This window comes from Ambystoma mexicanum, chromosome 8 (assembly GCF_040938575.1).
Source record: "Ambystoma mexicanum isolate Mex_15411 chromosome 8, UKY_AmexF1_1, whole genome shotgun sequence".
Taxonomy (NCBI): Eukaryota; Metazoa; Chordata; class Amphibia; order Caudata; family Ambystomatidae; genus Ambystoma; species Ambystoma mexicanum.
In genome coordinates, this window is record NC_090929.1 from 671,457,793 (window position 1) to 671,482,957 (window position 25,165).

At 50.4% G+C, this 25,165-nt stretch overlaps 1 protein-coding gene across 1 annotated transcript in view; it reads left to right on the plus strand.

Moving 5' to 3' along the window:
* Positions 1–1,240: 1,240 nt before the first annotated feature.
* Positions 1,241–25,165, plus strand: part of LOC138473648 (claudin-16-like) — a 231,249-nt gene continuing 207,324 nt past the window's right edge. Inside the window, exon 1 of the mRNA XM_069612174.1 lies at positions 1,241–1,417. Coding sequence (XP_069468275.1) covers positions 1,322–1,417 — 96 coding nt within the window. The 5' untranslated portion in view covers positions 1,241–1,321. The remainder of the gene's footprint in view (positions 1,418–25,165) is intronic.

Consider the following 25,165-nt stretch of genomic DNA (forward strand, 5'->3'; position numbering starts at 1 on the left):
GCTTTGTTCCATTACATTGCTTTTTCTTCCGACAGTGCTTCTGGTTTAGGTTTGCATTGTTGAATCTCACTGTTTTGTTCCACGACATTGCTTTTTTTCCCCACAGTACTTCTGGTTTAGTATGGTCATGTAAGATGCCCCTTGAGACTTGTAGCAACTTTGCGATTGTACGCGCTTAATCTGAACAGCAGGGATTTATCCCAATGACATATGGAAGCTCTTTTTTCACATTATGTGACAGGGGCATCTTACATGACCATAAGACTAATCAATAGCCCTGATTTGAAAAAGGTCCTTGGAGGACCGAAACACGTGTCATCAACGTTAAGGGCAATTTTTTCTGAAAAATAAAAAATAAAAAATATAAAAAAATAAGTCTTGTGTGCAAGAATCAGGCGCAGTCTCCTTCCAGGTCACCTATACTTCATACTATTCAGCAAGGGGTCTTGTACTTGGCTAAACCCCCGACCTGGTGAGACGCGACTCTAAGGACCTATTGGACTACTTACATTTATGACATTCAGTTCTTTACCACTATCGGATGTCGCCAGTTTAGACCAAACCTTCTAAGCCAAGGGTTTTTTTATGAATACTTCTGGTTTAGGTTTGCATTGTTGAATCTTGCTGGTTTTTTTCTGCTATGCTGCTTTTTCTTCCCACGGTGCTTCCGGTTTAGGTTTGCATCCTTGAATTTCCTGCATACCTCTCAATAAACACTACTCCATTACACACACCCAATACATGCATCACCTTATCCAATATAATACAGCTGAGACCCAACAAAATTCGGACCAGTCGTTCACATAATCTGACCCTTCTGACTATCCCACTCCCCGGCAACTTGTCACAGCACCCGCTCTCGCACCTATTAGCTAGGGGTTGCTGCTAGGGACCTAGCCACTCACTACCCACCTTTGTGCTGGCTAAAAATGCACACACGCATTGGCTAAAAATGCACACATGCATTTTAGAAATCCTTTCTTTGCCTCTTACATCTCTGACTACGGTCTTCCGAAGGGCGTTTAAGCCACAGCGCTTAGAGGTCATACCAATGGCAGTAGGCACTATACAAGTAACATATGACACAACACAACATATAAAAGCAATTGCTGGCAAATGATAATTCCTATAAATCAGGCAAAACTCTTGGCTTTGTCAATGCTTCCTTTTTTCTTTTTGTTTGGTCTGCTGGCACAGCGAAAAGAGATGCTCTGTTACTGCTGCCAGGAACCGTGTGACGTGAAATTTGCTGCTTGGCAAGCCTGGCAGCCAGAAATGTCTTAAGAGGAACGGCCGGCTGCGCAGTGGGGTCATAAGCAGAATGGGAAACCCCGCAGCAGCAGAATTCCTGGCGCTTCTCCTGGGAGGAATCGCAGTCTTATCGCTCATCGTCTCCAGCGTGACCGACTGCTGGAGGGTAAGACATGTTTTCTCACTTTTCTACTCGTCACGTGCACTGGCCTTTCTAACGGTTTCGTGTTTTAAATGGTCGTAGAATTTCAAAGAATGTAAACGTGTCATCCATTTTACACACATATCATCTCGATAAACGGTTGCCACAGTTTATCTTTTTCTGCCTGAAAGGAGTACATTTCGTCCAATTTCTGATTTTTTTTTTGCTTTTGAGGAGTTAGTTTATTAAATGTTCCGTTTAAAAATTTTACTTTTACTCATTATTTTTTTTTAATTAAGCAGGATTTGCCATATATTCTAAGGGCCCCTTTTTCGTGTTGCATTACCGAAAACCGATGCAGAGGCTTGAATTGTAGTAGGCAAATACTTCTATATAAATACATATATATATAATAGAGCAGACATCGCTTAAAGAATCTTGGCTTGTGTCTGGATAATGCTTAATGTGCTAACATTCTGTTTTAGAGACATGCGCTGAGCAATACGTAATGAGGTAACAACTGACGTATGTTGGTGACGTGCAATTCCCATTCCCCTAAAAATTAAGTGAGATCAGACGACATGGTTCAGGGTTTACCCCAACACTAGTGTGAAAAAGTTGTAGGTCGTATGCTGCTTCCCTACACACGCAGTAATTGTGTGTGCGGTAAAATGGCTGTTAATTGCAGGGCCAACTTTGCTCCATGGTGTTATAGCCCAGACCCCCCCCCCCCCCCAATAAAGCTGGTGGTCTTTGTAAACAACCAAACATACTTCAATATCATCTGTGATAAACTCACGACCGCCTGCACTTGCACACACCGTTGCCTTAGCAACAGCAGGCAAGCTTGCTATTCGCCCCAACAGCAGAGAACTGCACTGTACGGTACGACGTGTTCTGCGCGTTAACTTTCTCAACTAATCCAAGTTTTAAAATGTCATCGACTCCCAACCGAGGGCCGCAACTGTGAGTTTTAAGCCTCTGAAGGCCGGCCAATTACCCGCTTCTCTTTTAATCACTGTATTGCTCTCTGGGAAACGAACAATTCTCATACAAGCTGAATATTCACAATCAAACAACGTATGCTTCTATGTCCAACAGCGTCCCCCAGGTGTACTGATTTAGCAAGTAGTAAGATAATTGCTAAATTGGAAACATATAGAACCCCACCAAACGATTTCCTTTCCACTTCCCAAACCTGGGCACTTTGCGTACATTTGAAGATGGATTATTTTGGATATTTGCAAAAACGTGGGAGCCCCTTTTCTGAGAACGAGCGTGGCCAAATAGCCTGCTCTATAAATGGGAGGGGTCTACAACCACATTTTAGCTCACTGTACCCTATCAGAAAAAACATGAATTTGCGTATCAGTTTAGTCCCTCCCACCCACGAGGGCAGTGTAGAACTAAAATACTAGGCAATTCTCCCCTGAACAAGAGCACAACCAGCAACCCCGGACACATGTCATCACTGAGGCATGGCTGTGATGCTGTGCGTCTCTAGACACAGTGAGCAAGGAGCAGGACTGTAATTTAGGGTGAGCATTTTGTGCTGGACTGTACTTTTAGGTGGGATCAGACTGATAAGTCACAAAAAACATGGGTGTACACCCGACTGCGTGGGATGCATCACAGAGAACATGTTATTTGTCTGTGTTCGTTCTCGGCAGCGGGGCTTCCACCATTTTGGAAATTTGCAAAGCTGGGGGTTTCACACTAAGTTTGAAAGGTAATGCAGATGTGCACCCCTTGCTCTCTGTCATGTTAGTTGGATTTGTACGGTGCACCGCTGCCATTTGTATGGCCTCCAGGCACTATGCAGATATGAAAGAGTTCAGGTTTGGTTAGTCAGGAATGAAGGGATAGGGAACATGCAAAACTGAGGTGCTTTGTGTTGATGTTGCAGATCAGAAGTATCCTAATCTCTGCCTACATTACATTGTCTAGTTGTGTTGTGTGTTACAGATGGCTTTCACAATTCTAGAGCCCACAAGTTAGTCCAAAGATTTTTACTGTCGAAACTTAAATTATGTGAACCGTTTTGGCAGATTGTAGGCAGGTCCAACTAAGGGGATTTCCTATCTAGGCCCCTGACCTTCTGTGAGCTCTCTTCTCTGCAGCCCATGCTTCCCTATTGCCCTCCACAGCAGGGTGCGAAAGAACCAGTGATAGTTACCCTCTCTAAGCTATGTCTAGGCTATCCTATTCTGGTGTTGGGAGTCTAAATGCAAGGCCTTACCTGTCTTACTACCCTTGGGAACTTCCAATGACTTCCTACAATATGGGTTTTCACACAATATCATCAATGATGGTTAGGATGGAGCTTGTTATCCCACACACTATCTCTCCCCCGTCTTTTCCCTGATCTATCCCTTTGACTCTCAATCCTGTTCTCCTACTCTCTCTCTACCCCTTCACAAACGCGCACATGCTCTATCCGTCCCTTCTACAACATCCCCCTCTCTTTCCCCTATTACTATTTACCACTATCTCCAATCCTCTTGCTCCCTTCTTCTGCCCCTCCAATCAATCTTATGAAACTATTCCTCGGACTACTATTCCTCTGACTTCTACTCTCCAACCACCTCACTACACCTACCTCCTCTATGCTGCCACACACCACTGTCACTCATACTTTCTACTATCTAAATTCACTCACTTTCTCTCATTCTCTCCCATCTCACATGGTGATGTCTACTATCACTCACTCTACCACACAATCTCACAACCACTCTTCAGTCTCTCACTCTCGCTTGCATGCAATACCTTAACCTCACTTGTAGCAAACACTTCCACAGACTTCTCAGCACTTCGACCCACCTTCAGCCCGCCGTCTCTCAGTCCACCATCGCTCCATCTGACATCACCTGAACACCTTTTGTTGTTGCATCTCTGTGCAGGACATTTATACAGCTGGGGGTGACAGTTATCAATCCTTGTTTGCAGAAGATTGCTTGTAGTTTGCTGTATGCATTGCTCCTCTTACCGTTTGTTTGAGGTAGAAGCCAGCCATGTAGGAGCTAGGACTTCTTGGGCACTGATTCCAATTGTTCCTTGAACCAAATGTTGAACTCTACGAGGATGGTTAGGTGTTTGTGTTTTGTTGCAACGTTAGCAATTAGCGTCTGCAAAGTTTTCTGTGAATGCTCTACGAAGGTGGTGTGTAAATAGGTAGGAAAGAGATGTTGTTTCGCTGATTGAGTGCAGGGCGGATCAGCAGTTCACAGACCTGGTAATCTGTGTCGCATGAAGTCAAGATTTTTAATTTTTTTTTAAATTGTATATGGTTAGAAATTAACCTTTTACAATCGTATCAAAATCACATCTTCATAAATCACACATAAAAGACAAGAAAAAGGAAACAAATACTTCATAAGCCAAATAAACTATTATTTAAAAAGGAGTAAACGAACCCCAAAAATTATTAAAACCTATAAAGTAAAAAAGAATCCAGTATAAATCCCATTTCCAAATGAATACATATTCAACCTTTGTTGTACTTATGTCAAAATCAACCCTGTCCTTTTTTGTACACAAAACACCCAAGCAACAATCTTCTTTGTCATATTTCTTTCCTCTACCTCCTTGCAACTGAGTCACACTGAAATGACTGGGCTAAGATGACTGATATTACCTTCATGGGTATCGCCCCTTTAAAGCTGCAGCCCCCATATTACATCTTTCAAGCATTTGTATCACCGCTATTACCATAAGCTGTGAGTGCCCATCTATCAGTCTTTCCCAAAATTAGTCTTGCCTATTATATGTTGTATCACAAATACATTTGCTGAAGAGGTGCTGTCTTGCAATCCTTGTCCCTTCACAGCCCATAAGCAGATGTTTGATAGTTTGGGCTTCTGGGTTTTTACAGATCTCACACAGTTTTATTGCAGTTTCACCCATTCCTCTTTTTGCCAGAATTTCACCTGTGTGGATAACATTCAACCGTAATCTCAGGAATTTGTTCCTGATTTTCCAATCAGGAAACTTTATCAAGTATTTACTCAGAAAACCTAGTTTCCGATCTGCTATCTGCAACGGATTCGGGTTGACCCCAGCTCGTAATCCTTCTATAGTACGGATCCAATCCATTTCATCCCAGGTCCTCTTCGCCTTCATTGGATTCTCCAACAGGGTTTTACTCTCTATATAAGCATCCCGTAGTAATTAATCCACCAGGAGGTTTAAGTTTACATGGTTTTTTATTTTACCCTTTTCCATATGGATTTTTATATCTGTGTACAGAGAGTCCTCCTGCACTGAATTGATCCGTTGGAGCAGTGAAATCAATCTCCACCCTACCTGGGCTTTCAAAGATCTTAGGCCCAGTTTGTATCTGAGATTAACAGCGTTGCTAGGGGGGGCTAAGTGGGCTATAGCCCCTGGTCTTTTGGTTGTAGCCCCGGATAGAATCTCAGGAGCTACAGCCAAAAGGCTAGCTAGCCCCAGTCCCAACCGTTCCGACATTAGCGTAGCCCCGGGTCTGTTCCAGACCTAGCAACACCTGTGACCATCGACAAACTCACTGACAACCCTAGGGCATGTTTCCACAGGAGACCGTCCCATTTATGCCATAAGGTGTTCCACAACTGGGGTTTGGCTTCCACCCCATAAAGCAAAACTGGGATCACCTTGGCTTGATAACATTATAATACCTAATAATAGAGAATCTTCCACATCTCCGAAGTACTTTCTTCATCTGGGCCGAAAGGGGTTTTATTTTTGATGCAATATCATGCTCTACTTTACATATGGCCGGAAGGGAGTATATTTTATATCCAAGGTACACCAACTCTTCCACCCTTGTTATCATTTCTCCCCCCATTGACCATTGCTGGAATGCCACTTTTTTATTTTTCTGTCTAAACACCAACACTTTTGATTTATTTGGATTAAGGGATAGGCCGTTTTCAGACGCATATTGGTGCAAACCATTAAGCAGTCATTGCAGTCCGATAGCTGTTCTGTCTAAGACTACAACATTGTCTGCATAGGCAAGCCAGTGAAGTTTTACCCCATTCAACACTGGACTTGTCAATGCAGAAGAAGATAGGTATTCACGCATATCTGCTGTATATAAATTAAAGAACAGTGGTGCCCCTGCCGGACACCCCAATTCACTCTCGCTGGTTCAGACAAAATGATAACAAGGGTGGAAGTCAAGATTTTGAGGTGCAACTTGTGTGCCACGGCAATATCTCCTCCTTTGCCAGTACGTTTGGTTTGGATGAGGTCAAAGTTATTGGGGCTAGTGTTATGCACCCGCGGCTCTGGCAGCTCTCTAGTCGCTTCCCCTATGGAAGCACAACAGAATTGCATACCGATCCAAGATAGCGGCTGCACTCTCTTGCCACCTGGTGATGTCAGCATGCCCACTTTCTGACCTACAACCACCAACCCGGAAATAAGAGGAGAAACAGACTGGGTAAGCAGCGCGTTGCAATTGTCCGCATTTGCTGTCCGCTGTGTTGTTTGCTTTCCTGTTTCTTTTGCTCGCTCTCCCTTTTTGGCGCTCCGTGCCTCGCAGTCCCCTTTGTGGGTACCTGCTCCGCTCCTGCCTCCCTTCCGGTCCCCCCTTGCTAACCTGTGCTTCCTTTCCCGTGGCTCTCTGTTACTTTGGGGCTGCTCCTTGCTGTTCTACTCCGAATCTTGCCTTCCTGACGGCTTATATTCAGCTGTTTCTTCTCACCTGGTTCACAGCCTCTTTTACGCCAGTTGTTATTCCTCTGAAGTCCTTTTTGCAAAATCCCCACAGTTATGTTATGTTTATTATTTATAATGCGCGAGAGTACCCAAGGGTATCAGGGCGCAGCATTTACAAGAATTTTCGAAGCTTAGTTGCAGTCATCATAAAATATACATACAGACAATGAGGTAAACCAATGTTATATACAAAGCAGCAGTGGGTCAGATAGGAATTATATACATGTAAACAGGTAGGCACATGAGGTTACAGTGTGTGCGGGTAGTGCAGCATTTAGTAATCCTAGTGGGCCTCCGATTGCAGCCATGAGACTAGCTTGGAGCGAAAGTTCTGGTAGGGCAAGTCCATTCTGAGGTTTGGAGGCAAGGAGTTCCACAGTTTGGCTGCTTTCACCGGGAAGCTGTTTCCTCCTATGGTGGCGCGTTTGTAATTGGGGACGGATAGGCAGTCTTTATATGCTGTTCTAACGGGTCTTAGAGATGACTGTCTGTGGAATCTATTGATCAGGTATGTTGGGGCAGCATTGTTAAGAGATTTGTGTGTGAGTGATGCCGTTTTTAAAAGAATGTTATCTTTAGTGGAGAGCCAGTTGTTCTGTTGGCTGATTCCTGTGATATGTTCTCTTCTAGAGATGCCCAAGGCTGCTCTGAGAGCGTTGTTCTGGAGGGTTTGTATCTTGCTGGTGGTAGCCTTGGACGATCCCAGGTAGAGGGCGTGGCAGTAGTCGAGGCGGGACAGTATGAGGGCTCTAGCGAGTGTTCTAGGAAGACTCCAACATCTTCTCAGGTTTTTCTTTCCCCTGGAGGTTTTTTCCCCTGAGACCTGGCTCTCTGGGTGGCCTCGGTACCCACCTGATTTTTACACTTGGGTTGCACAGTGGCTACTTGCAAGGACAGGCCTTACCCCTTCACTCCCAAGGACACCAAACCGAAAGAGATGAGGACTGCCACTAACAGCTGGAATCATGAGCTATTACCTTATAAGCATCTGATAACCGTGTTTCCGTTGTGAAGAGCATGTCAGTTCTGAATTTAGTAAGGATTTCATGAATCTCCTTTTTGTGTCTGTAGATGGAGCCGAAATTGATCAGGCTGTAGGGTATCTTGTCTCCTGCCTGTGGGACCCATGTTTGTGTCATTGGCTGCTTTGTGCTGGTCCTGTCCATGACGTACATATCAGGGTCCGGTTTGTCGGATGGACTAGGCTACTGCACAGAGGCTGCTATCTTGAAAGACCGGTCCATTAGCTTGCATCTTTGGTCACTTATTTCATGAGTTTCGTGATGGTGTCTTCTGGTCAGCCTTTGGTGATAAAAGGCTTGTTTAGGCCGAGGCCTGTTATTAAGGCCCTTCTATCTCAAACATCTGTGATGGCATGGGTAGCCTGCGCTTCTGAAATTGGTGCTCTAAGGTTGGATTCATGAATAAATCTAATTTGGGGTTGGCCATTGGAGGTTTGCTGGTTACTGTTTCTTGTCTTCGCGTGTGTGTGGGTGAGTTCTGTGGAGTGAGAGTTTCACCTCACTGGTGATACCCAAAACGTCAGAAAGAGGTGTCTGGGATTGCTGTTGGTACCTTTGTTCAGAGGAGGATAATAAAGCTTTTTGATGCTGTACTGTCCGTGTGGGCAGGACCATGCCGATAAGCAACTGGGTATTTCTCCTCTGTGAAAGGTACATGATATAAAACGTGGTTGTAGATTACCCTCAATGGGAACCAACCCAAAGAACAGGTTATTTGCCCATGATCATTCTCATTAGAAGGGCTCTGGAAAAAGATTAGTTTCAATATGAGGAGAAGTTCCTAAAGGCAGAACATCGGGGATAAATGCCTGTGTGGTAGCAGTTCCGGAAGCTTGAAAGATCCATTTTGGGCTAAACGTCTGCCAGGAGAGTTTGAAAGCTTCACTTTTGCCACATACAATGTAACACGATAGGCCTCCTTTAGGGGGTAATTCATAGAAATCGGCGCACAAGTGGCGCACGTGGCTGGCGCACAGAGTGCGCGTGCGGCAGTCTGCGCCAGCCGCATGCGCCAAAACCCATTTCAGCGCACAGCGTATTCATGGATTTCAACATCCATACCCAGCCGTGGCGCAGAGTGGCATACCGACCCTGCAGCAGCGGCAGTAACGCCCCCAATCCCGCCCCGTGCGCCAAAAACATCGCACAATTCTCCTACATGGTGCAAAGGCCAGGGGACCAGCATACAGCACCCCCAAGCACGAAAACGCATGTAAAAGTCCATGCGCACCCCTCGGAATACACGTACCGCTATTGAAAATGCGTGGAAAACTCCCCAAGCACACCTCGGAATACATGTACCTCGCTCGCGCTATCGAAAACTCGTGTAAAAGTCCACGTGCACCCCTTGGAATACACGTATCCCTCTCGTGCCATCGAAAATGCGTGGAAAACTCCCTGTGCACACCTCGGAATACACGTACCCCACTCGTGCTATCAAAAACGCGTGGAAAGCTCCCCGCGCACCCCTCGGAATACACATACCTTTCTCGCGCCAGCCAAAACGTGTGGAAAAGTCCACGCGCACCCTCGGAATTCACGTACCACATCCCACGAAGAGCACGTACAGAGCTATGGAAACCCACGTGGGGCCTTCAACCCGTGGTGAGGGAATCGTCCGTGCGTGTTACGTCACAGATGCGCTTACCAGCTAAGGGCCTTTCCTCGAATTACACGCTGACGTGCTGTTTTTTCACGTGCCAAATCACTCCGTATCAAGCTGGCCACGCAGAAACACACGGAAGACCACGCTCCTGCCCAGAAGGCCGAATTACTGCCCCCCAGAGCCCCGAGCAGCCTCCCACAAGCCATCTGCTGCTGCTGCCTGCCTGCCTGCTGCCACCGTGCCCTGCCATTTGGTGCCTGCACATCTTCCATCTGCAGGGTCCAGTTGCAGTGACCACCCCTGCTGGAACAGAAGACTCCCGACTGAAGTACCATCACTCCAAAACCCAGCCCCAGGATCCAGTTGCCCACCCACACCTGCCTCGGGGGTTGCCATGTCCGACACAACACCTTCCGGCACCAGTGGCAACCCCCACCCAGAGAGGCAGAGGGCTACCAGCTTCAGTGAAAAGGAAGTTGGTATCCTGGTGGAGCAAGTTCTGGGGCATTATGATGCCCTCTTCACACCATCGCGCACCGACAAGGAAGGACGGAAGAGGATCTGGAAGGACATAGTGGGTGCCATCAACGCGGAGGGGGTGGCACCCCGTGACATCAAACACGTCCAGAAGCGCTGGGAGGACTACAAGTCCAGGACCCTCAAGAAGGCCTGGCGCCTCTTGGAAGCAGAGGATGCAGTGGGGTCAGCTTACCAACCAGCAGATGAGGGTCCTGGAGCGCATTCGCACAGTGCTTCACCACCAGATCCTCAGGATGCAGGCCCGTCTGGAGTCGAGCGGTAAGTGGCCATGCACTTATGTTAAAAAAAGGGCATGTTGCAGTGTGCTGGTAGTTAGCTACTTGGCTGCATGTGTGAAATGGGTCATGTTTGGATGTGTGTGTGCAGGGACATGATGGTGCCACATGTGAGTCCAGTCAGGCGTGACCCACATGGATGGTGCATGTGTAACAATGCATCATGTGGAGCAGCATGCAGAACGCACACATGTATGCATGCCTGTGTCTGAAATTGTACATGTTTGGGGTGTGAGTGATGTGTGCTGTTGTCATGGACATGCATGATGTACATGTCCGTGTGTTTGAGTAGTGTGTGCTCCATGGATGCATGACACATGTTGGTGACGATGTGTTGATTCACTGATACAGCCTAGTCATCCCTATATCCACTGTGTCCGGGGGTATACCGGGCCAAATGCATGATCCTCCAGTGACGCGTGTGCATGTGACCAGCATGTCCCATGGTGCATGTGAGAACCAGCCCACCATTGGATGCAACTACGGTGCCTTGGACATGGATGCCAATGTATGTTGCATGTGCCAAGCCTGTTCCTGCAAGTGTGTTGCCTGCACTGACCCATGTGTTGTGGAGGGACATGATGGAAGTGACGTTTCACAGTGCCACTCATGTGCCATTGCTTTGTGTCTAGCGGACTATAGTTCAGTACCATAATGCTTGTGTTCAATGTCTGGCTTTACACAGCGGCGAGTGAAGAAGAGGGTGGAGACGGCGCTGAGGAGGAAAGCGGCAGGGATGCCTCCACCGGCCGGCGGCGCAAGGCCCAGTCACCCGCCCAGGAAATACCATCATCCGGGAGCAAGGGGACTGGTGCAATGTCTGCCACTACGGCTGCAGCGGAAGGGACGGATGAGCCCCCACAGGGGCCTGCAATGGCGGATGTTAGGCAGAATCCTGTGCAGTTCCCTTAGGAAGCACTACATAAGATTAGGACTACAGATGAGAGCAATAAATCCCCTTTGGTATCAGTCTGTACCACAAAGATTTAGTTGGTAGCTGTGGCTGAGCAGTCAGACTTATCTCAAGAGGGAGATGAGCCGTATTCAGGGTTTACACAATAGGCCTTCAGTACTTATTGAACAAGGAAACACTGACCAAAGCTTTGTAATAAAAAGAATATATATATTTATTTTATACACTTCTAGTTAAACACATCTATCACAGTTCTTAAAGCAAGTTAAAATAAGTCCAAGAGAAATATACACACTCCCTAGTTAAATTGTAGACCAAGTGAACCAGAGTGAAAACTGAGCAAAACGGTACAGTGAAACCCCCACACAAGGGATACTCTAGCAATTTCTCACAAGGGAGGGAAAGCACAAGTTAAACAGAAATATCTTCTTACACCCCTTAGAAACACTTCCCATAAGTTTGTGAACTAGTTTAAGCAAGACAGTGCATCAGTATGAAATGAAAACTGAGCAAAATGGCATTTCACAAGGTTTAAAAGTGGGAAGGAAAGGGTGGTTATAAGAAGTAGGTGCACCCACACAGTTCTAGTTGAGAAGCAATCTAGAGAAGGCAGTTCTAACACATTTTACCAGAGTCAGTAGGCCTGTGCCAGAGTCAGTAGTACAGGGCAAGGGCCCAGGAGCCAAATGTTCTCGTAGCTGCAGTCAAGTCTTTGATTAATGATTTTGAAAAGGTGGATGCAGAAGGTGAAAGACAAAGTTAAGAGGGGGGGCAGGCCAACGGGAAGGTAAAGGATTTAAAACAACTTTAGCACTACCACACAGAAAGGGCGGCCTGGAGGAACAATGTACCTTTAAAATAAAGAAGTGGCGCCTGCGGTGGCGGTTGTTCCTGGTACTTCCTGCAGTTCGGGGGATCCAGCAGAGGAAGAGAGGCTCTTGTCAGGGAGGAAGGTTCGAGTTACTGCACTACCCAGGGATGAAACCAGCCACGGTGCTGCCCGACGAATAAAAGGTACGCTCCTTTAAATCGCGGTCCGGGTGGACTGGTGCCTGGCTATCTGGCCTCCGAATACAGGGTACTTGCGATTCGACCAAGACAGGTCCGGGAATGCGATTGGCAAACTGGTTGGCCCCACCAGCTCAAGGGAAGAAGGCTCTAGCAGATGAAGATCTTCTCTCGTCTTGTGGAGAAAAGTGATGAGACGCTGCAGCAGGGCTTCACCGGTGGTTCAGTCGTTGCAGATGTCTTTGGCTTCTCTCCTCTTCGGCTTCTTAGTTCCAGTGGCGACATCTTGCTCTTCCAGTCCTCAGGACCTTGCTTTTATGCAAAATGATCCCCATTCATACAGCCTAGCTGTCACTCACACAGTGGAGTGGTCATCTTGGCGGGAGACCCTCCAGCCTATCAGGATAGAGTGCGACATGGGTTGCTGAGGCAACCCTGTCCAGGGGTCCTACTCCCCCCTCCCACACAATGGACCCACCTCAGACTCAGTGGCGCCGAAAGGAGGGCTTCTTGGCAGAAGCCCGCCAAAGGGACAAACAAAGGATCCCCGACCTGGGTTAGGAGTTTAGAGAAAGACACGAGAAAGAAGTTATATTAAAGTTCTCGCAAATAAAACCTACTGGAGTAAAGTTAATATTAAAATGCACCGGCGTATGTTAGAGGCTGTCAGAAAATGTGCTAGCCTCGAACAATGGGAAAATCCCATAGGAAAATATTTGCAGTCGAATATTTACAGTAGTAACCACTGCCACCAGCCAGAAACCTTTGAGAGAGGGACTGTACGGTACCCTCTCGAAAATGAACATAAGGGAGAAACTATTAACCCTTTCCAGCACCTCCATAGTAAGGTGGGTTGTACTGGTTTAGTTCATAAAAATTGACTAGTAAAGTCAATTGGGACTTTACATGCCCTGGGAGACAGGAGTAAGTCCCAGGGTATGGAATCTATGTTTGGGGGTCGCTACGACACCCCTGTGTCACTGCACGGAGGGTGCTGTGTAACACACGTGAATAAAGATGGTTCCTATGGAGGTGAGAAAAAACCCCATAGACATTAAACACAAAAATAGCCTAGAACACACATAGCAAAAATGCCTAAGAGTGGGAAAAAGAGTCTCACTCTTAGCAGGAGAAAAAAAACAAACCCTTCAAATCCAGCAAAGCTGCTGGGGGACTCTATAGGTAAGGGAAATTAGCCATAGAATGAGAATTCTCCCTAACAGCGGAAGATGGTGCTGAGCCATCCAGGTTGGTGGTGGGCATAGAGGAGGAGGAGGCTGCTACAGAGTCGCACATGGGGCCTGGTGGGGGTGGTGCAAGTGGTGCAGTCCAGGGGCAGGGGCAGGAGACAGCACAGGTTGCCGCGGAGGTGCCTGTGCATGTCTCTGTCACTGACACTGTGACTGCATCACCATGTACCAGCAGGGATGCCCCGTCCCAGGCCCGTCCACAGGTAGGGGGGAGGTCCATGTCATCTGGCACTCCTCTACCTGTGGACGAGGGGACCTGTGACCGGATGGAGTCCATCCTGATTGGTGTCACGTTGCACACACGTGACATTCGGGATGACGTGCGTGGTTCCCGGGGCGACCAAGCACGTCATCACGAAGAGCTGTTTGCCAACGTGGCCCAGTTGGGAGGGTCCATGTTTGGGGGGTTTCCTCCATTTGTTGGCCACACTTGCAGCCCTCTCCTCCTCTGTGCACACCATATGCCAGTCATTCTCCGTGCCGTCTTCCTGCCCAGATGCCACCAGGGCCCCCTGTGGATCTGCCCCAACCAACGCAGCCAGCCTGGTGGAGATCCCATCCCTGCCACAGTCAGGAGTCGGAGGTCCAGCAGGGGTGGACACCCCACCAACTGGACCCCAGAGGATGGAGGATGTGCCGGCATCATCAGGCAGGGCAGGTGCACGACAGCGCTGGTGGATTCCATCATCCCCGATGCCGTCGTGCTGGCAGCGGCAGTCGAGTCGGAGGCAGCGGCAGGCTCAGCGTGGGAGGCATCATGGCTCGGGGCCATCAACATCAGAGGGGCAGGCATCGGCCAGAGGGCAGGAAGACCCTGGATTGGGAGTGTCTTCCATGTGGCAGCGGTTGGCCCAGCGGATAGATGCGGAGCGGTAGCGGGCAGAGGAGGCACGGCTCACTATGGTCAGGGCGGAGAACTCCATGCGCAGGGCATTAAGGCGCACTGAGTGCCTAGAGGCAATTCGCAGGAAGTTGGAACAGGCCATGACTGCATCCCTGCGAGACCTCGAGGCCAGGGAAGAGGCCCGCCTCCGGGACATCGACGTGGAGTTCGATGATGCTCTGGCCCCAAACATCAACCAGTGAGCCGTTGGACTTGCCTGCCGCCATTGTACATAGTTCATTAGTGTTAGGTTTCCTTTGTTTTTACTTTTATTTTGGAGTTCATGGACATTTCTACACTTCTTGTATATAGTTCATTCTTCATAGGACTTTTTTGTAGGTTCCTTTTGTTTGTGGATCATGGACCATTTGGACTTCCATTGTATATAGTTACAGACTTGTACATACTTTCCTTTTAAATATTCCCATGGATCAATGGTTTTCTTTAATTTGGATTATGTTTTTCTAATAGACTTTGGCAATGGACCACTTTTTCATCCAACATGACATATTTTATTTTTTCTTCATTGGATCAACATTTTCTTTTTTCTATTTCTCTCATTGGCCATTGATTTTCAAGTTTCATTTCTTCAATGTCAGTTCATAATGTTGTAATACATTTTAGCTAACTTCAAGATTGGTGTTGTGTTCTATCATTATCTTTGTGCATGTTTCAATGAACATTGCCTCAGTCATGTGTTGCCACTCTGTGGCTCCGTTGGGCATTCCTGCATGGGCATGGTGGTCCATTTAAGACTGTCATGGCATAGGTAATTTGGGAGTGGGTTCTGTGGATGGTTGCATGCTTGTACTGGGGGGCAAGGGGGAGTAGGGTTGGCATTAGGGACATGGTTCTGTTTTGTCAGGACATGTTGTTTGGTGGGCCATGTGTCGGGGCCTGCTGGCAGGTGCCCGTCAATGGTGGGTGGGGGTGCAGGGGGACATGAGTCGGGGCCTGCTGGCAGGTGCCCGTCAATGGTGGGTGGGGTAGCAGGGGGACATGAGTCGGGGCCTGCTGGCAGGTGCCCGTCAATGGTGGGTGGGGGTGCAGCGGGACATGAGACGGGGCCTGCTGGCAGGTGCCTGTCAATGGTCGGGGGTGAGGGTGCAGGGGGACATGAGTCGGGGCCTGCTGGAAGGTGCCTGTCAATGGTGGGTGGGTGGGGGTGCAGGGGGACATGAGTTGGGGCCTGCTGCAGGTGCCTGTCAATCGTGGGTGGGTGGGGGACATGAGTCGGGGCCTGCTGGCAGGTGCCCGTCAATGGTGGGTGGGTGGGGGTGCAGGGGGACAGGAGTTGGGACCTGCTGGCAGGTGCCTGTCAATGGTGGTGGGGTACATGTTTTGGGGCTCACAATTGCATGGTGCCATGTGTGCTGCCTGCGGGGCATGGTCAGGGGTGTAGGGTAGTCCCCTGTGGTGTGGGCTACCTGCAGGGCATGGGGAGGGGGGAAAGGGCACACCCGAGGGCCCACGCTGGCAATGCGTGTGGAAAAGTCCACGCGCACCCCTCGGAATACACGTACCCCGCTTGCATCAGGTAAAATGTGTGTAGAAACCCACGCGCACCCCTCGGAATACGCGCAGGCAGCCCATCCTCCCTCCCCATGCCCCACAGGCAGCCCATCCACCCTCCCCATGCCCCACAGGCAGCCCAAACCACAGGGTGGACTTTTTCCATGCATTTTACCTAATGCGAGTGAGGTACGTGTATTCCGAGGTGTGTGCAGAGAGTTTTACACGTGTTTTTGCTAGCGCAGGTGGGGTAGGCGTATTCCGAGGGGTGCGCAGGGAGTTTTACACGCGTTTTTGCTAGCGCGGGTGGCGTAGGCCTCTTCCGAGAGGTGCGCGGGGAGTTTTACGTGCATTTTTGCTAGCGCGGTTAGGCAGGCCTCTTCCGAGGGGGTGCACGGGGAGTTTTACATGCGTTTTTGCTAGCGCGGGTGGGGTAGGCCTCTTCCGAGGGGTGCGCAGGGAGTTTCACAAGTGCATTGGCAGTGTGGGCCCTCGGGTGTGCCCATTCCACCCTCCCCATACCCTGCAGGCATCCCACACCACAGGGGACTACCCTACACCCCTGACCATGCTCCGCAGGCAGCCCACCTGGCACCATGCACTTGTGAGCCCCAACACATGTCCCCCAACCACCCACCCACCTTTGACGGGCACCTGCCAGCAGGCCCCAACTGATGTCCCCCTGCACAGCCACCCACCCACCCTTGACGGGCACCTGCCAGCAAGCCCCAACTCATGTCCCCCTGCACCCCCACTCAGCCAGCTGTGACGGGCACCTGCCAGCAAGCCCTGACTCATGTCCCCCTAAACCCCCACCCACCCACCCTTGACGGGCACCTGCCAGCAGGCCCCGACTCATGTCCCCCTGAACCTCCACCCACCCAGCAGTGACGGGCACCTGCCAGCAGGCCCCGACTCATGTCCCCCCACCTGACACGTCATCACACTCCAGACCCATGGCCCTTATGGCCACCCAAATCCCACCCCACCCTAGTCCAAACACCCAACCAAGCATTCCATCCACTCCACATTGAATTGCCAATGTCATGATAGAAAATAAATAACCAGCATGCCCATGAATACATGTCCCTCTGACCCACACAAGGGCGACATATGACTGTGAAAAACCACATTGTGACATGCACAAAACACATGAGAGAAGACCACACAAGTAAAGTATAGAAAAAAAAGTATTGAAGAATAAAAACAAATTAATAAAACAGAAGCAGACAATAATAAAATAAGAAATATTCCAAGTCCGGAAGTCCAAAAAAGGAAAAAAAAATGAATGCTGTAACCAATAAAATCCAAAGTAAAATGGCTCCAATGAGTCCGTCCATGAAACAAAAATCAGAGTTCACAAAAAGAAAAGTATTCCACCATGGGTCCAAGAAAAAGAAATCCAGGTCTAAAACTATTTACAAATTAACATCCAAGGGTCCATGAGCCCAACAATCCAAAGGAAACCTAACCTAAATCCTACCTAATAAATAACTATATACAAAAAGACGGGGCATAGTCCATGCGCCCCAAAGGAAAAAAAAAAGAGAAAGGAACCTTACACCTACAGAACTATTTATAAAGGCGGTGGGCAAGTCCAACGGCTCACTTGTTGATGTTTCGGGCCAGGGCATCATCGAACTCCTGTTCAACGTCCCAGAGGTGGGCCTGTTCCCTGGCCCCGAGGTCTCGCAGGGATGCAGCCATGGTCTCTTCCAACTCCCTGTGAGTTGCCTCGAGGCACTCAGCCTGCCTCAACGCCCTGCACATGGAGTTCTCCGCCCTGACCATAGTGAGCCGTGCCTCTCCCGCCAGCCGCTGCTCCGCATCTATTTGCCGGCCCAACCGCTGCCACACGGAAGACACTCCCAATTCAGGGTCCTCCTGCCCCCCGGCCGATGCCTGCCCCTCTGATGTTGATGGCCCCAAGCCATCATCGCTCCCACCTTGAGCCTGCTGCTGCCGTGCATGTGCCCTGCCTGTTGATGCCTGTACGTCCTCCTCCTGCTGGGGTCCAGTTGTTGTGGTGGCCACCCCTGCTGGACCTCCGACTCCTGACTGTGGCAGGGATGTGTCCTCTACCAGCCTGGCCGCTGGGTCAGGGTCAGCTCCACAGGGTTCCGAGTTGCTACTTGGGCAGGAAGATGGCATGGAAGACGACTGCCGCATAGGGGGTTCAGTTGAGGAGGGGGTCGGTAGAAGGTCCAGCACACGGGGGAACCCAGCACTGGTGAGCTATCCTAGTTGGTCGATACGGTCAATGAGGCATCCGGAATTACATGCAGTGTCCTCACCAGAACCCTGCACGTCCTCCCGAATGCCATGTTGACGCAACGCCACTCCAGCCAGGACAGCCTCAACATGGTCCCGGATTGCCATGTCCGCAGGGAGAGGAAGGCCAGTTGTGTGCGCATCCCCTCCCTGAAAACGGGTCTGGATGAAGGCATCCCTGCTGGTGCCGGATGATGCAGTCACAGGATCGGGGACAGGATTACACACAGGCACCTCCGCGGCCACTTGTGCTGCCTCCTGTCCCTGCCCCTGGACTGCACCACTAGCACCAGTGGAATCCCCCCTCCAGACCCCGTGCGCAGGCCTTCCATGGCCGCCTCCTCAACCAAAACCCCCACCAACCTGGATGACTCCGTGCCATCTTCCTCCATAGGCCCTGTGGGGTCTCAGCTGCCCCTTCTGCTGCCGAGGAGTCCACCTCCGCCTCTTGGACCTACCCTCGGCAGCTGCAGCCGCGGACGCGGCACCAGACTCCTCACTCCCCGACAAGATGACAACATGGGAGTGGAGCTGGGGCTTGCTCCACAGCACCGCCTCCGCCCTCTTCATTAGTTGACGCTGCAGACAGGGAGAGACAGAACACAGGCATCAGGGCACTGTACAATGGAAGTTGCACATGAGTGGCAGTGTCAAACTTCACACATGGCATCACACTCCCCAACACACATTTCATTTGAACCCACACACATGTGCAAATTAACAGGAATGTTGCAACAGGCAGCACCATCCACACACATACAACAGCATGAGTATCCGAAGCTTAGTCTGACATCACATGCAACATGACACCAGACATGCCTGCATCTGTACATCTCCACCACCTGTCGCAGTGAAATCATCGGCATCCATGTCACATCTGCCAATCACCCTCCTACATGTCGGTGTCACATGCATCCATGGTGTATCACAGTGGCACACATGTCAAATACACACACACGCACATGTACATTGTGCACATACATGAAGGTGGAACCAGCATCCATGTGTCACACCACAAACATGCCACAGTACATACACAGAAATCTAAACATGTGTGCACCCCAAATGCATTTGAACACATACACCTTTGATGTGCCTCACACATGACTGGACTCACATGCGGCAGGCTCATGTCCCTGTACATACACATCCATACATGGGCCTTCCAAGACATATGTCCAATCTGCACACTCCTGCCACACCTCAACATGCACAGATTCCAATCAGTATGCATGGTCACTTACTGCTCGACTCCGGACGGGTCTGCCTCTGAAGGATCTGGAGGTGGAGCGCTGGGTGTATGCGTTCCAGGTAAGGCAGACCTGGCACCCCACTGCATGCTTTGCCTCCAAGAGGCACCGGGCGTTGCTGAGGGTCCTGGACCTGAAGTCCTCCCAGTGCTTCCGGACGTGTTGCATGTTGCGGGCTGCCACCACCTACACGTTGATGGCCGCCACAATGTCCTTCCAGATCCTCTTCCGTCCTTCATTGTCGGCGCGTGAACTTCCAAAGAGGGCATCATAATGCCCCAGGACTTGCTCCACCAGGATGCCAACTTCATTGGCAGTGAAGCTGGCAGCCCTCTGCCTCTCTGCTGGGGGGTTGCCACTGGTGCCAGATGGTGGTGTGTCGGACATGGCAACCCCGGAGGCAGGTGTGGGTGGGCAACTGGGTCCTGGGGCTGGGCTGTGGAGCAATGGAATACCAGTCTGGAGTCTTCTGTTCCAGAAGGGGTGGTCACAGCAACTGGACCCCTGCAGATGGCTGACGTGCATGCACCAAATAGCAGGGCACATGGCCAGTAGGCAGGCAGGCAGCAACAGATGGCAGGTGGGAGCGTGCTCTGGGATCTGGGGGGCAGGAAAATGGGCTTCTGGGCAGGAGCGTGTCTTCCGTGTTTTGTCGCGTGGCCAGCTTGATACAGAGTGATTTGGCATGTGAAAAAACTGCACGTCAGTGTGTAATTCGAGGAAAGGCCCTTAGCGCGTAAGCGCGTATGTGACGTGATACACGCCGGCGTTTCCCTCAACATGGGTGCACCCGTACGTGCAAAAAAATCATGTACGTGTGTTAATGCGTGAAATCCGAGGAAAGGGCCTAAGCGCGTAAGAGAAGTGACGCGCACGGGCGTTTCCCTCAGCACGTTTAAAGGTGAGTGGGGCCAGAAGTTCGCTGTACATGCCTTTCGTGGAGACCGACGTGAGTGTTGCTACTTCGTGTTGTTTCGCGCGCCATCACAACTTCACAACGGAATTAAGGACGTATCTCTTCTTTTGGCGGGGGTATTGGCTACGCGTGTTTTTCATTATCACGCTAGTCTAACAGTGAGTCGCGCACGCTATTTTTCCCACTGCGGGTGCCCCTGTGTATCGCGTACCCGTTTTCGAGCTCATAGTAGCCTGCATGTCACACGCGTATGTGTTTTTTGTGTCCCTGGGTGCCACCGAGTTCTGCGGGAGGTTAATTCCACACACGTGGACTACCGGGGTTGCGTGCACGGTTTTACTGCAGTTTTGGGGTGCCTGAGCATTGCGCGACCCGTCACTTTATCACCGGGGTCACATACATCCTTGCAGGTGCAGGGGTGCTGTTAACATCTTGTATCCCATTGTGGGCCCCTTCACCCCAATTGCCCAGGACAATTGTCGTGTACACCTCCCATTGGCACTATTACATCTGTGCCGGCACTACTACATCTGTGCCATGGCTGGGAGGCCACAAAAGGTGAGGGGCGCCTCAGCTGGGTGTACTCCATGTGGCGGGTGTGGTCAGGGATGTGGCCAGGGTGACCAGGGAGTAGGGGGACTCCAGGGTGGCTGCAGAGGGGGAAGAGGCAAGGGTGCGCCACTTCGGCACAATGTTGTGCCACGTGTTGGTGCAGTCATGCCACCACCCCCTGCGGCTCCGGGAGATGCAGTTCTTGCATCTGGCACTGGCGCCCATGTGACCTGGCATCGACTGCCACGGGCCCATGGGTAGTTGTAGCTGCAGGTGCAGCTGTGGACACCACCACCCAGGCTCAGGGTCTGCCAGTGCAGGCTGCGTTGGCACCTGAAGAGTCCCAGGAAGATTTCCAGGAGGTCAGGAGGCACACCGTAAGTGCACGCAGGGCTGCCCTGACCGAGGCACGTGTCCCTGGGGCAGTAATGTCATCTGCTGCCCCGACCAGCCGGGTGTTGGCAAGCGCATGGGCAGATGCAGCCGACACTACCCCAGTTGTGAGTCTACCATCCAGGACAGTCCCGGTCAATGACCCTGGCACAGTGGATGTTGCTGCACAGGGTCCATTCCAGGGCTCCCAGCAGCCACTGACGCAAGTCAGGGCTTCCGTCCTTGTTCCACCTGCCACTCCCTCGGTTCAATCCACCAGCTCCACTGCCCATACTGATCAGGGCGGCATTTGCCAGCCAGGGTCCGGACCACTGTCCAAGAGGAGGAAGGTTGCACCTGCAGTAGAGGCTGGGACCCCAGACACAGCTCCGGCCTCAGGCACGTCGAGGAAGAAGCCTTTCTGCATGCAGGAGCTGGATTTCCTTGTGGACTACGTGCGGGACCACAACCGTGATATGCTAGTGGGGCCGAATTGTGAAACTACGGCTGGCCATCGTATGTCCCACTGGAAGCAAGTTGCGGATTGTGTGAGTGCATTCGGCCATGAGGTGCGCACAGCTCAAGAGTGCAAAGAGCGTTGGGATGACCTCAAACGCAGTACTAAGGTGAAGCGTGCCTGTCACGACACCTGCCCCTGGCCTGGGGTGTCAGACCATGTGGGCTGCACCCAGTACCTCCATCAGGGCCTCAAGGGCCTGGACATTTGCCCCCAGACTCACTTGGAGTCATCCTGGCGCTTTTGGCGCCAGGCTCACATGAAAAGCCAATAATCTGGGCCCATAAGGGCATTTGTACAACAATATGGATGCTCCCACATGGCTCAGTTCCTTAACTGAGCCATGTGGTCTAGCATTTTGGGTGTGGCAGGTCCAGGGACACCTGGGATACCTGCAGGCTATATAAGCCACGCCCGGATTGCAGAACACGCTTTGCGTTGCTCTGCTTGCTGCAGCGAGACGTTCACCGTGGTCAGCTGGAATCATCCTCCACACGCCGGGCCAGATCCTGCAAGAACAAAGAGAGAAAACACCATTAGAATTTGCTTACCTTTTGGAATCAGCGCTCTTACTCCGCTCCTGGATCCCGAACACCCAACATCTCGGCAGATCTCGCTCCATCAAGTAAACCGCTACCTGGGAAAGAAACAGAGAAAAGAAACATCAGTAAGCGTTTATTCTTCACTTGCAAAAAACACTTGCTTACCTGCATAGAACGGCTTCCAACAGCGGCAGAAGAACAGAAGGGCTGGTTCCAACTTAGAGTGCCAGTAAGCAGTTCGTTCACCTCTACTCACCGATCTCCATCTTCTCGGCACTCGTATTCCGGATCAACACTGCAGCCTGCAAGAGAGACAATATAACTGGTTAGCACAAGAACAGCACATAACGCCGCTCTTCGCGCTTTCTTTCCATCTCGTGCACAACTGCGTGATATCACGAGGACAGCGTCCATACCTATAAACAAAGGAAGAACTGAATAGAGACTATTACTAAAACAAAGAACTCACAGTCAATTCAGACTGTCGCAGCAGACCTGGTCTCCGTAGAGTCACTCCAGTGAAGTAACTAGGCAGCGACAAGCCAATTCCAACTCACCCCTGCACCGAGTGGCAGGACGGAGAGCGCACCTTATTAAGAAGCAAGGTGAGAAGTGCGCCAGGGGGGTTCTTGGGCCCATATGGGAGGTGGGTCCCGGGCCAAACAAGACAACCAAGCTAAAATCTACCTACTGTGTTTCAGACCTGGTTTCCAGTCGCACGAGGGTCCAAAGGAAGAGGTCCAAGGGTGAAACTGTTCGGACTGGGTGGCGCCCCCATGGATATCAGGTGAGCGTTACAGAACGCGAAGCCTCACAATATAAAATCCACCTGGGCATCATGGAAACCTCCGAGACCGACCAGCTAGCATAGCTGTTGGGGCAATTACGCGCGGAAGTGCATACAGCCAGACAGGAGACCAATGCATTGCGGAGGGAGTTGATAGTGTGAAAGGAACAGACTGACGAGCTGAGTAGACAGCTTCTCCAATCACAGGCCGGCCAAGCTCCATTGCTGGGGAACGTTCCATCAATGTCTACATCACCGACCAATCCTGTACAAATCACTCTCCCTGGAGCTGTTCCATTAGCCCCACCAGAACGTTTTACGGGGGACCCTAGGAAATACGCTGCCTTCATGAACCAGTGTCGACTCCATTTTCTTTGCAGACCTGGAGCTTTCCCTAATGATCAGTTGCAAGTTGCCTTTGTGTTGTCTTATTTGAGTGGCAGTGCTGCAGACTGGTCAGTACCTTTTGTCAGTCAGGACGATCCTCTATTACGAGATTTTGGGGGTTTCCAGCACGAGATGGACAAGCTCTTCGCCCATCGTACTCATGGACAGGCAGTGGATAATGAACTCCTGTCTCTTCGTCAGGCAAACCAGGACCTACTAACCTATATAACAACCTTTAACAGGCTTGTGGTTGAAGCAGGGTGGCCAGGGGAGAAAAGGACCACGTTATTTCATCTGGGTCTACGGGGAGAGTTAAAGGACGTACTTGCCCAAGTGGTGGATCCGCCGAAAGACTGTGGAGAGTTCATCAACCTTGTGGTTCAACTTGATCACAGGTTACAAGACCAAAGGGCAGATCTTGAAAAGGCCTCACATTCGTCCACTGTTCGTGCGGTCTAAAGACCAGATTCCAAGAGCAACGGGTAATTTCGTGGAGCCGATGCAACTGGGAGGGGTGAGACCGCCTTTAACTAAGGTTGAAAGAGATAAGAGAAGGGAACTGCAGTTATGTTTATACTGCGGAAAAGCAGGTCATTTCCTCAAGGAATGTCCAGTAAAACTTCCAAGGAGAACTGTGGGTGCCACGGATAAGGAGACCACAAGTGAAGAGTCGGAAAACTACCAAGCCTGGCAAATGTGGGGGTCCATTTGTGTCGAGCGAAGAAAGTCAACTACAGACCTCCCATTTTGCTTTGCCTTGATTCTAATCAACCACCAACAACCGTCCAAGATGCATTCCGTGGAGGCATACATCGAGAGCGGAGCAGTTGGGAATTATATGGACCAAGATCTAGCAGCAAAGATGGGGCTCTCCCTATGTCCTAAGCCGACCACTGAAACAGTAACCACAGTAGATGGTACAGAAATCGCTTCCGGCCCAGTATCCCAGTGCACGACAGTCCTAACCCTTCTGTGTCAAGATGGCCACTGGGAATCGATTGCCTTCGACCTCATCAAGGCGCCTCAGTTCCGGTTGATCCTCGGGATGCCGTGGTTGGTTGCACACAATCCGCTTATAGATTGGCGTACTCGGGAACTGGTGTTCTCGAAAAGCTGTCTCCGCACGGGCTATCCCAAGGAAAGTAAGGCAACGACTATCAGCCCCTCAATCCATAGAACCGCAGCAATGACCCTGGGGGTGGTTGGTACTCTTCCGAGTGAATGTCAGGACTTTCAGGATGTATTTCAAAAAGAGCAAGCTAACACTCTACCGCCACACAGGCCTTATGATTGCCAAGTCGATCTGGTACCAGGAGCTCAAATCCCTTGTAGCAGAATCTATGCACTCACGGAACCTGAAAACCAACATTTGAAAACCTACCTTGAGCAATATCTGGCTAATGGCTTTATTCGCCCCTCAAAGTCACCAGCAGCATCCCCCTTATTCTTCGTACCGAAGAAAGAAG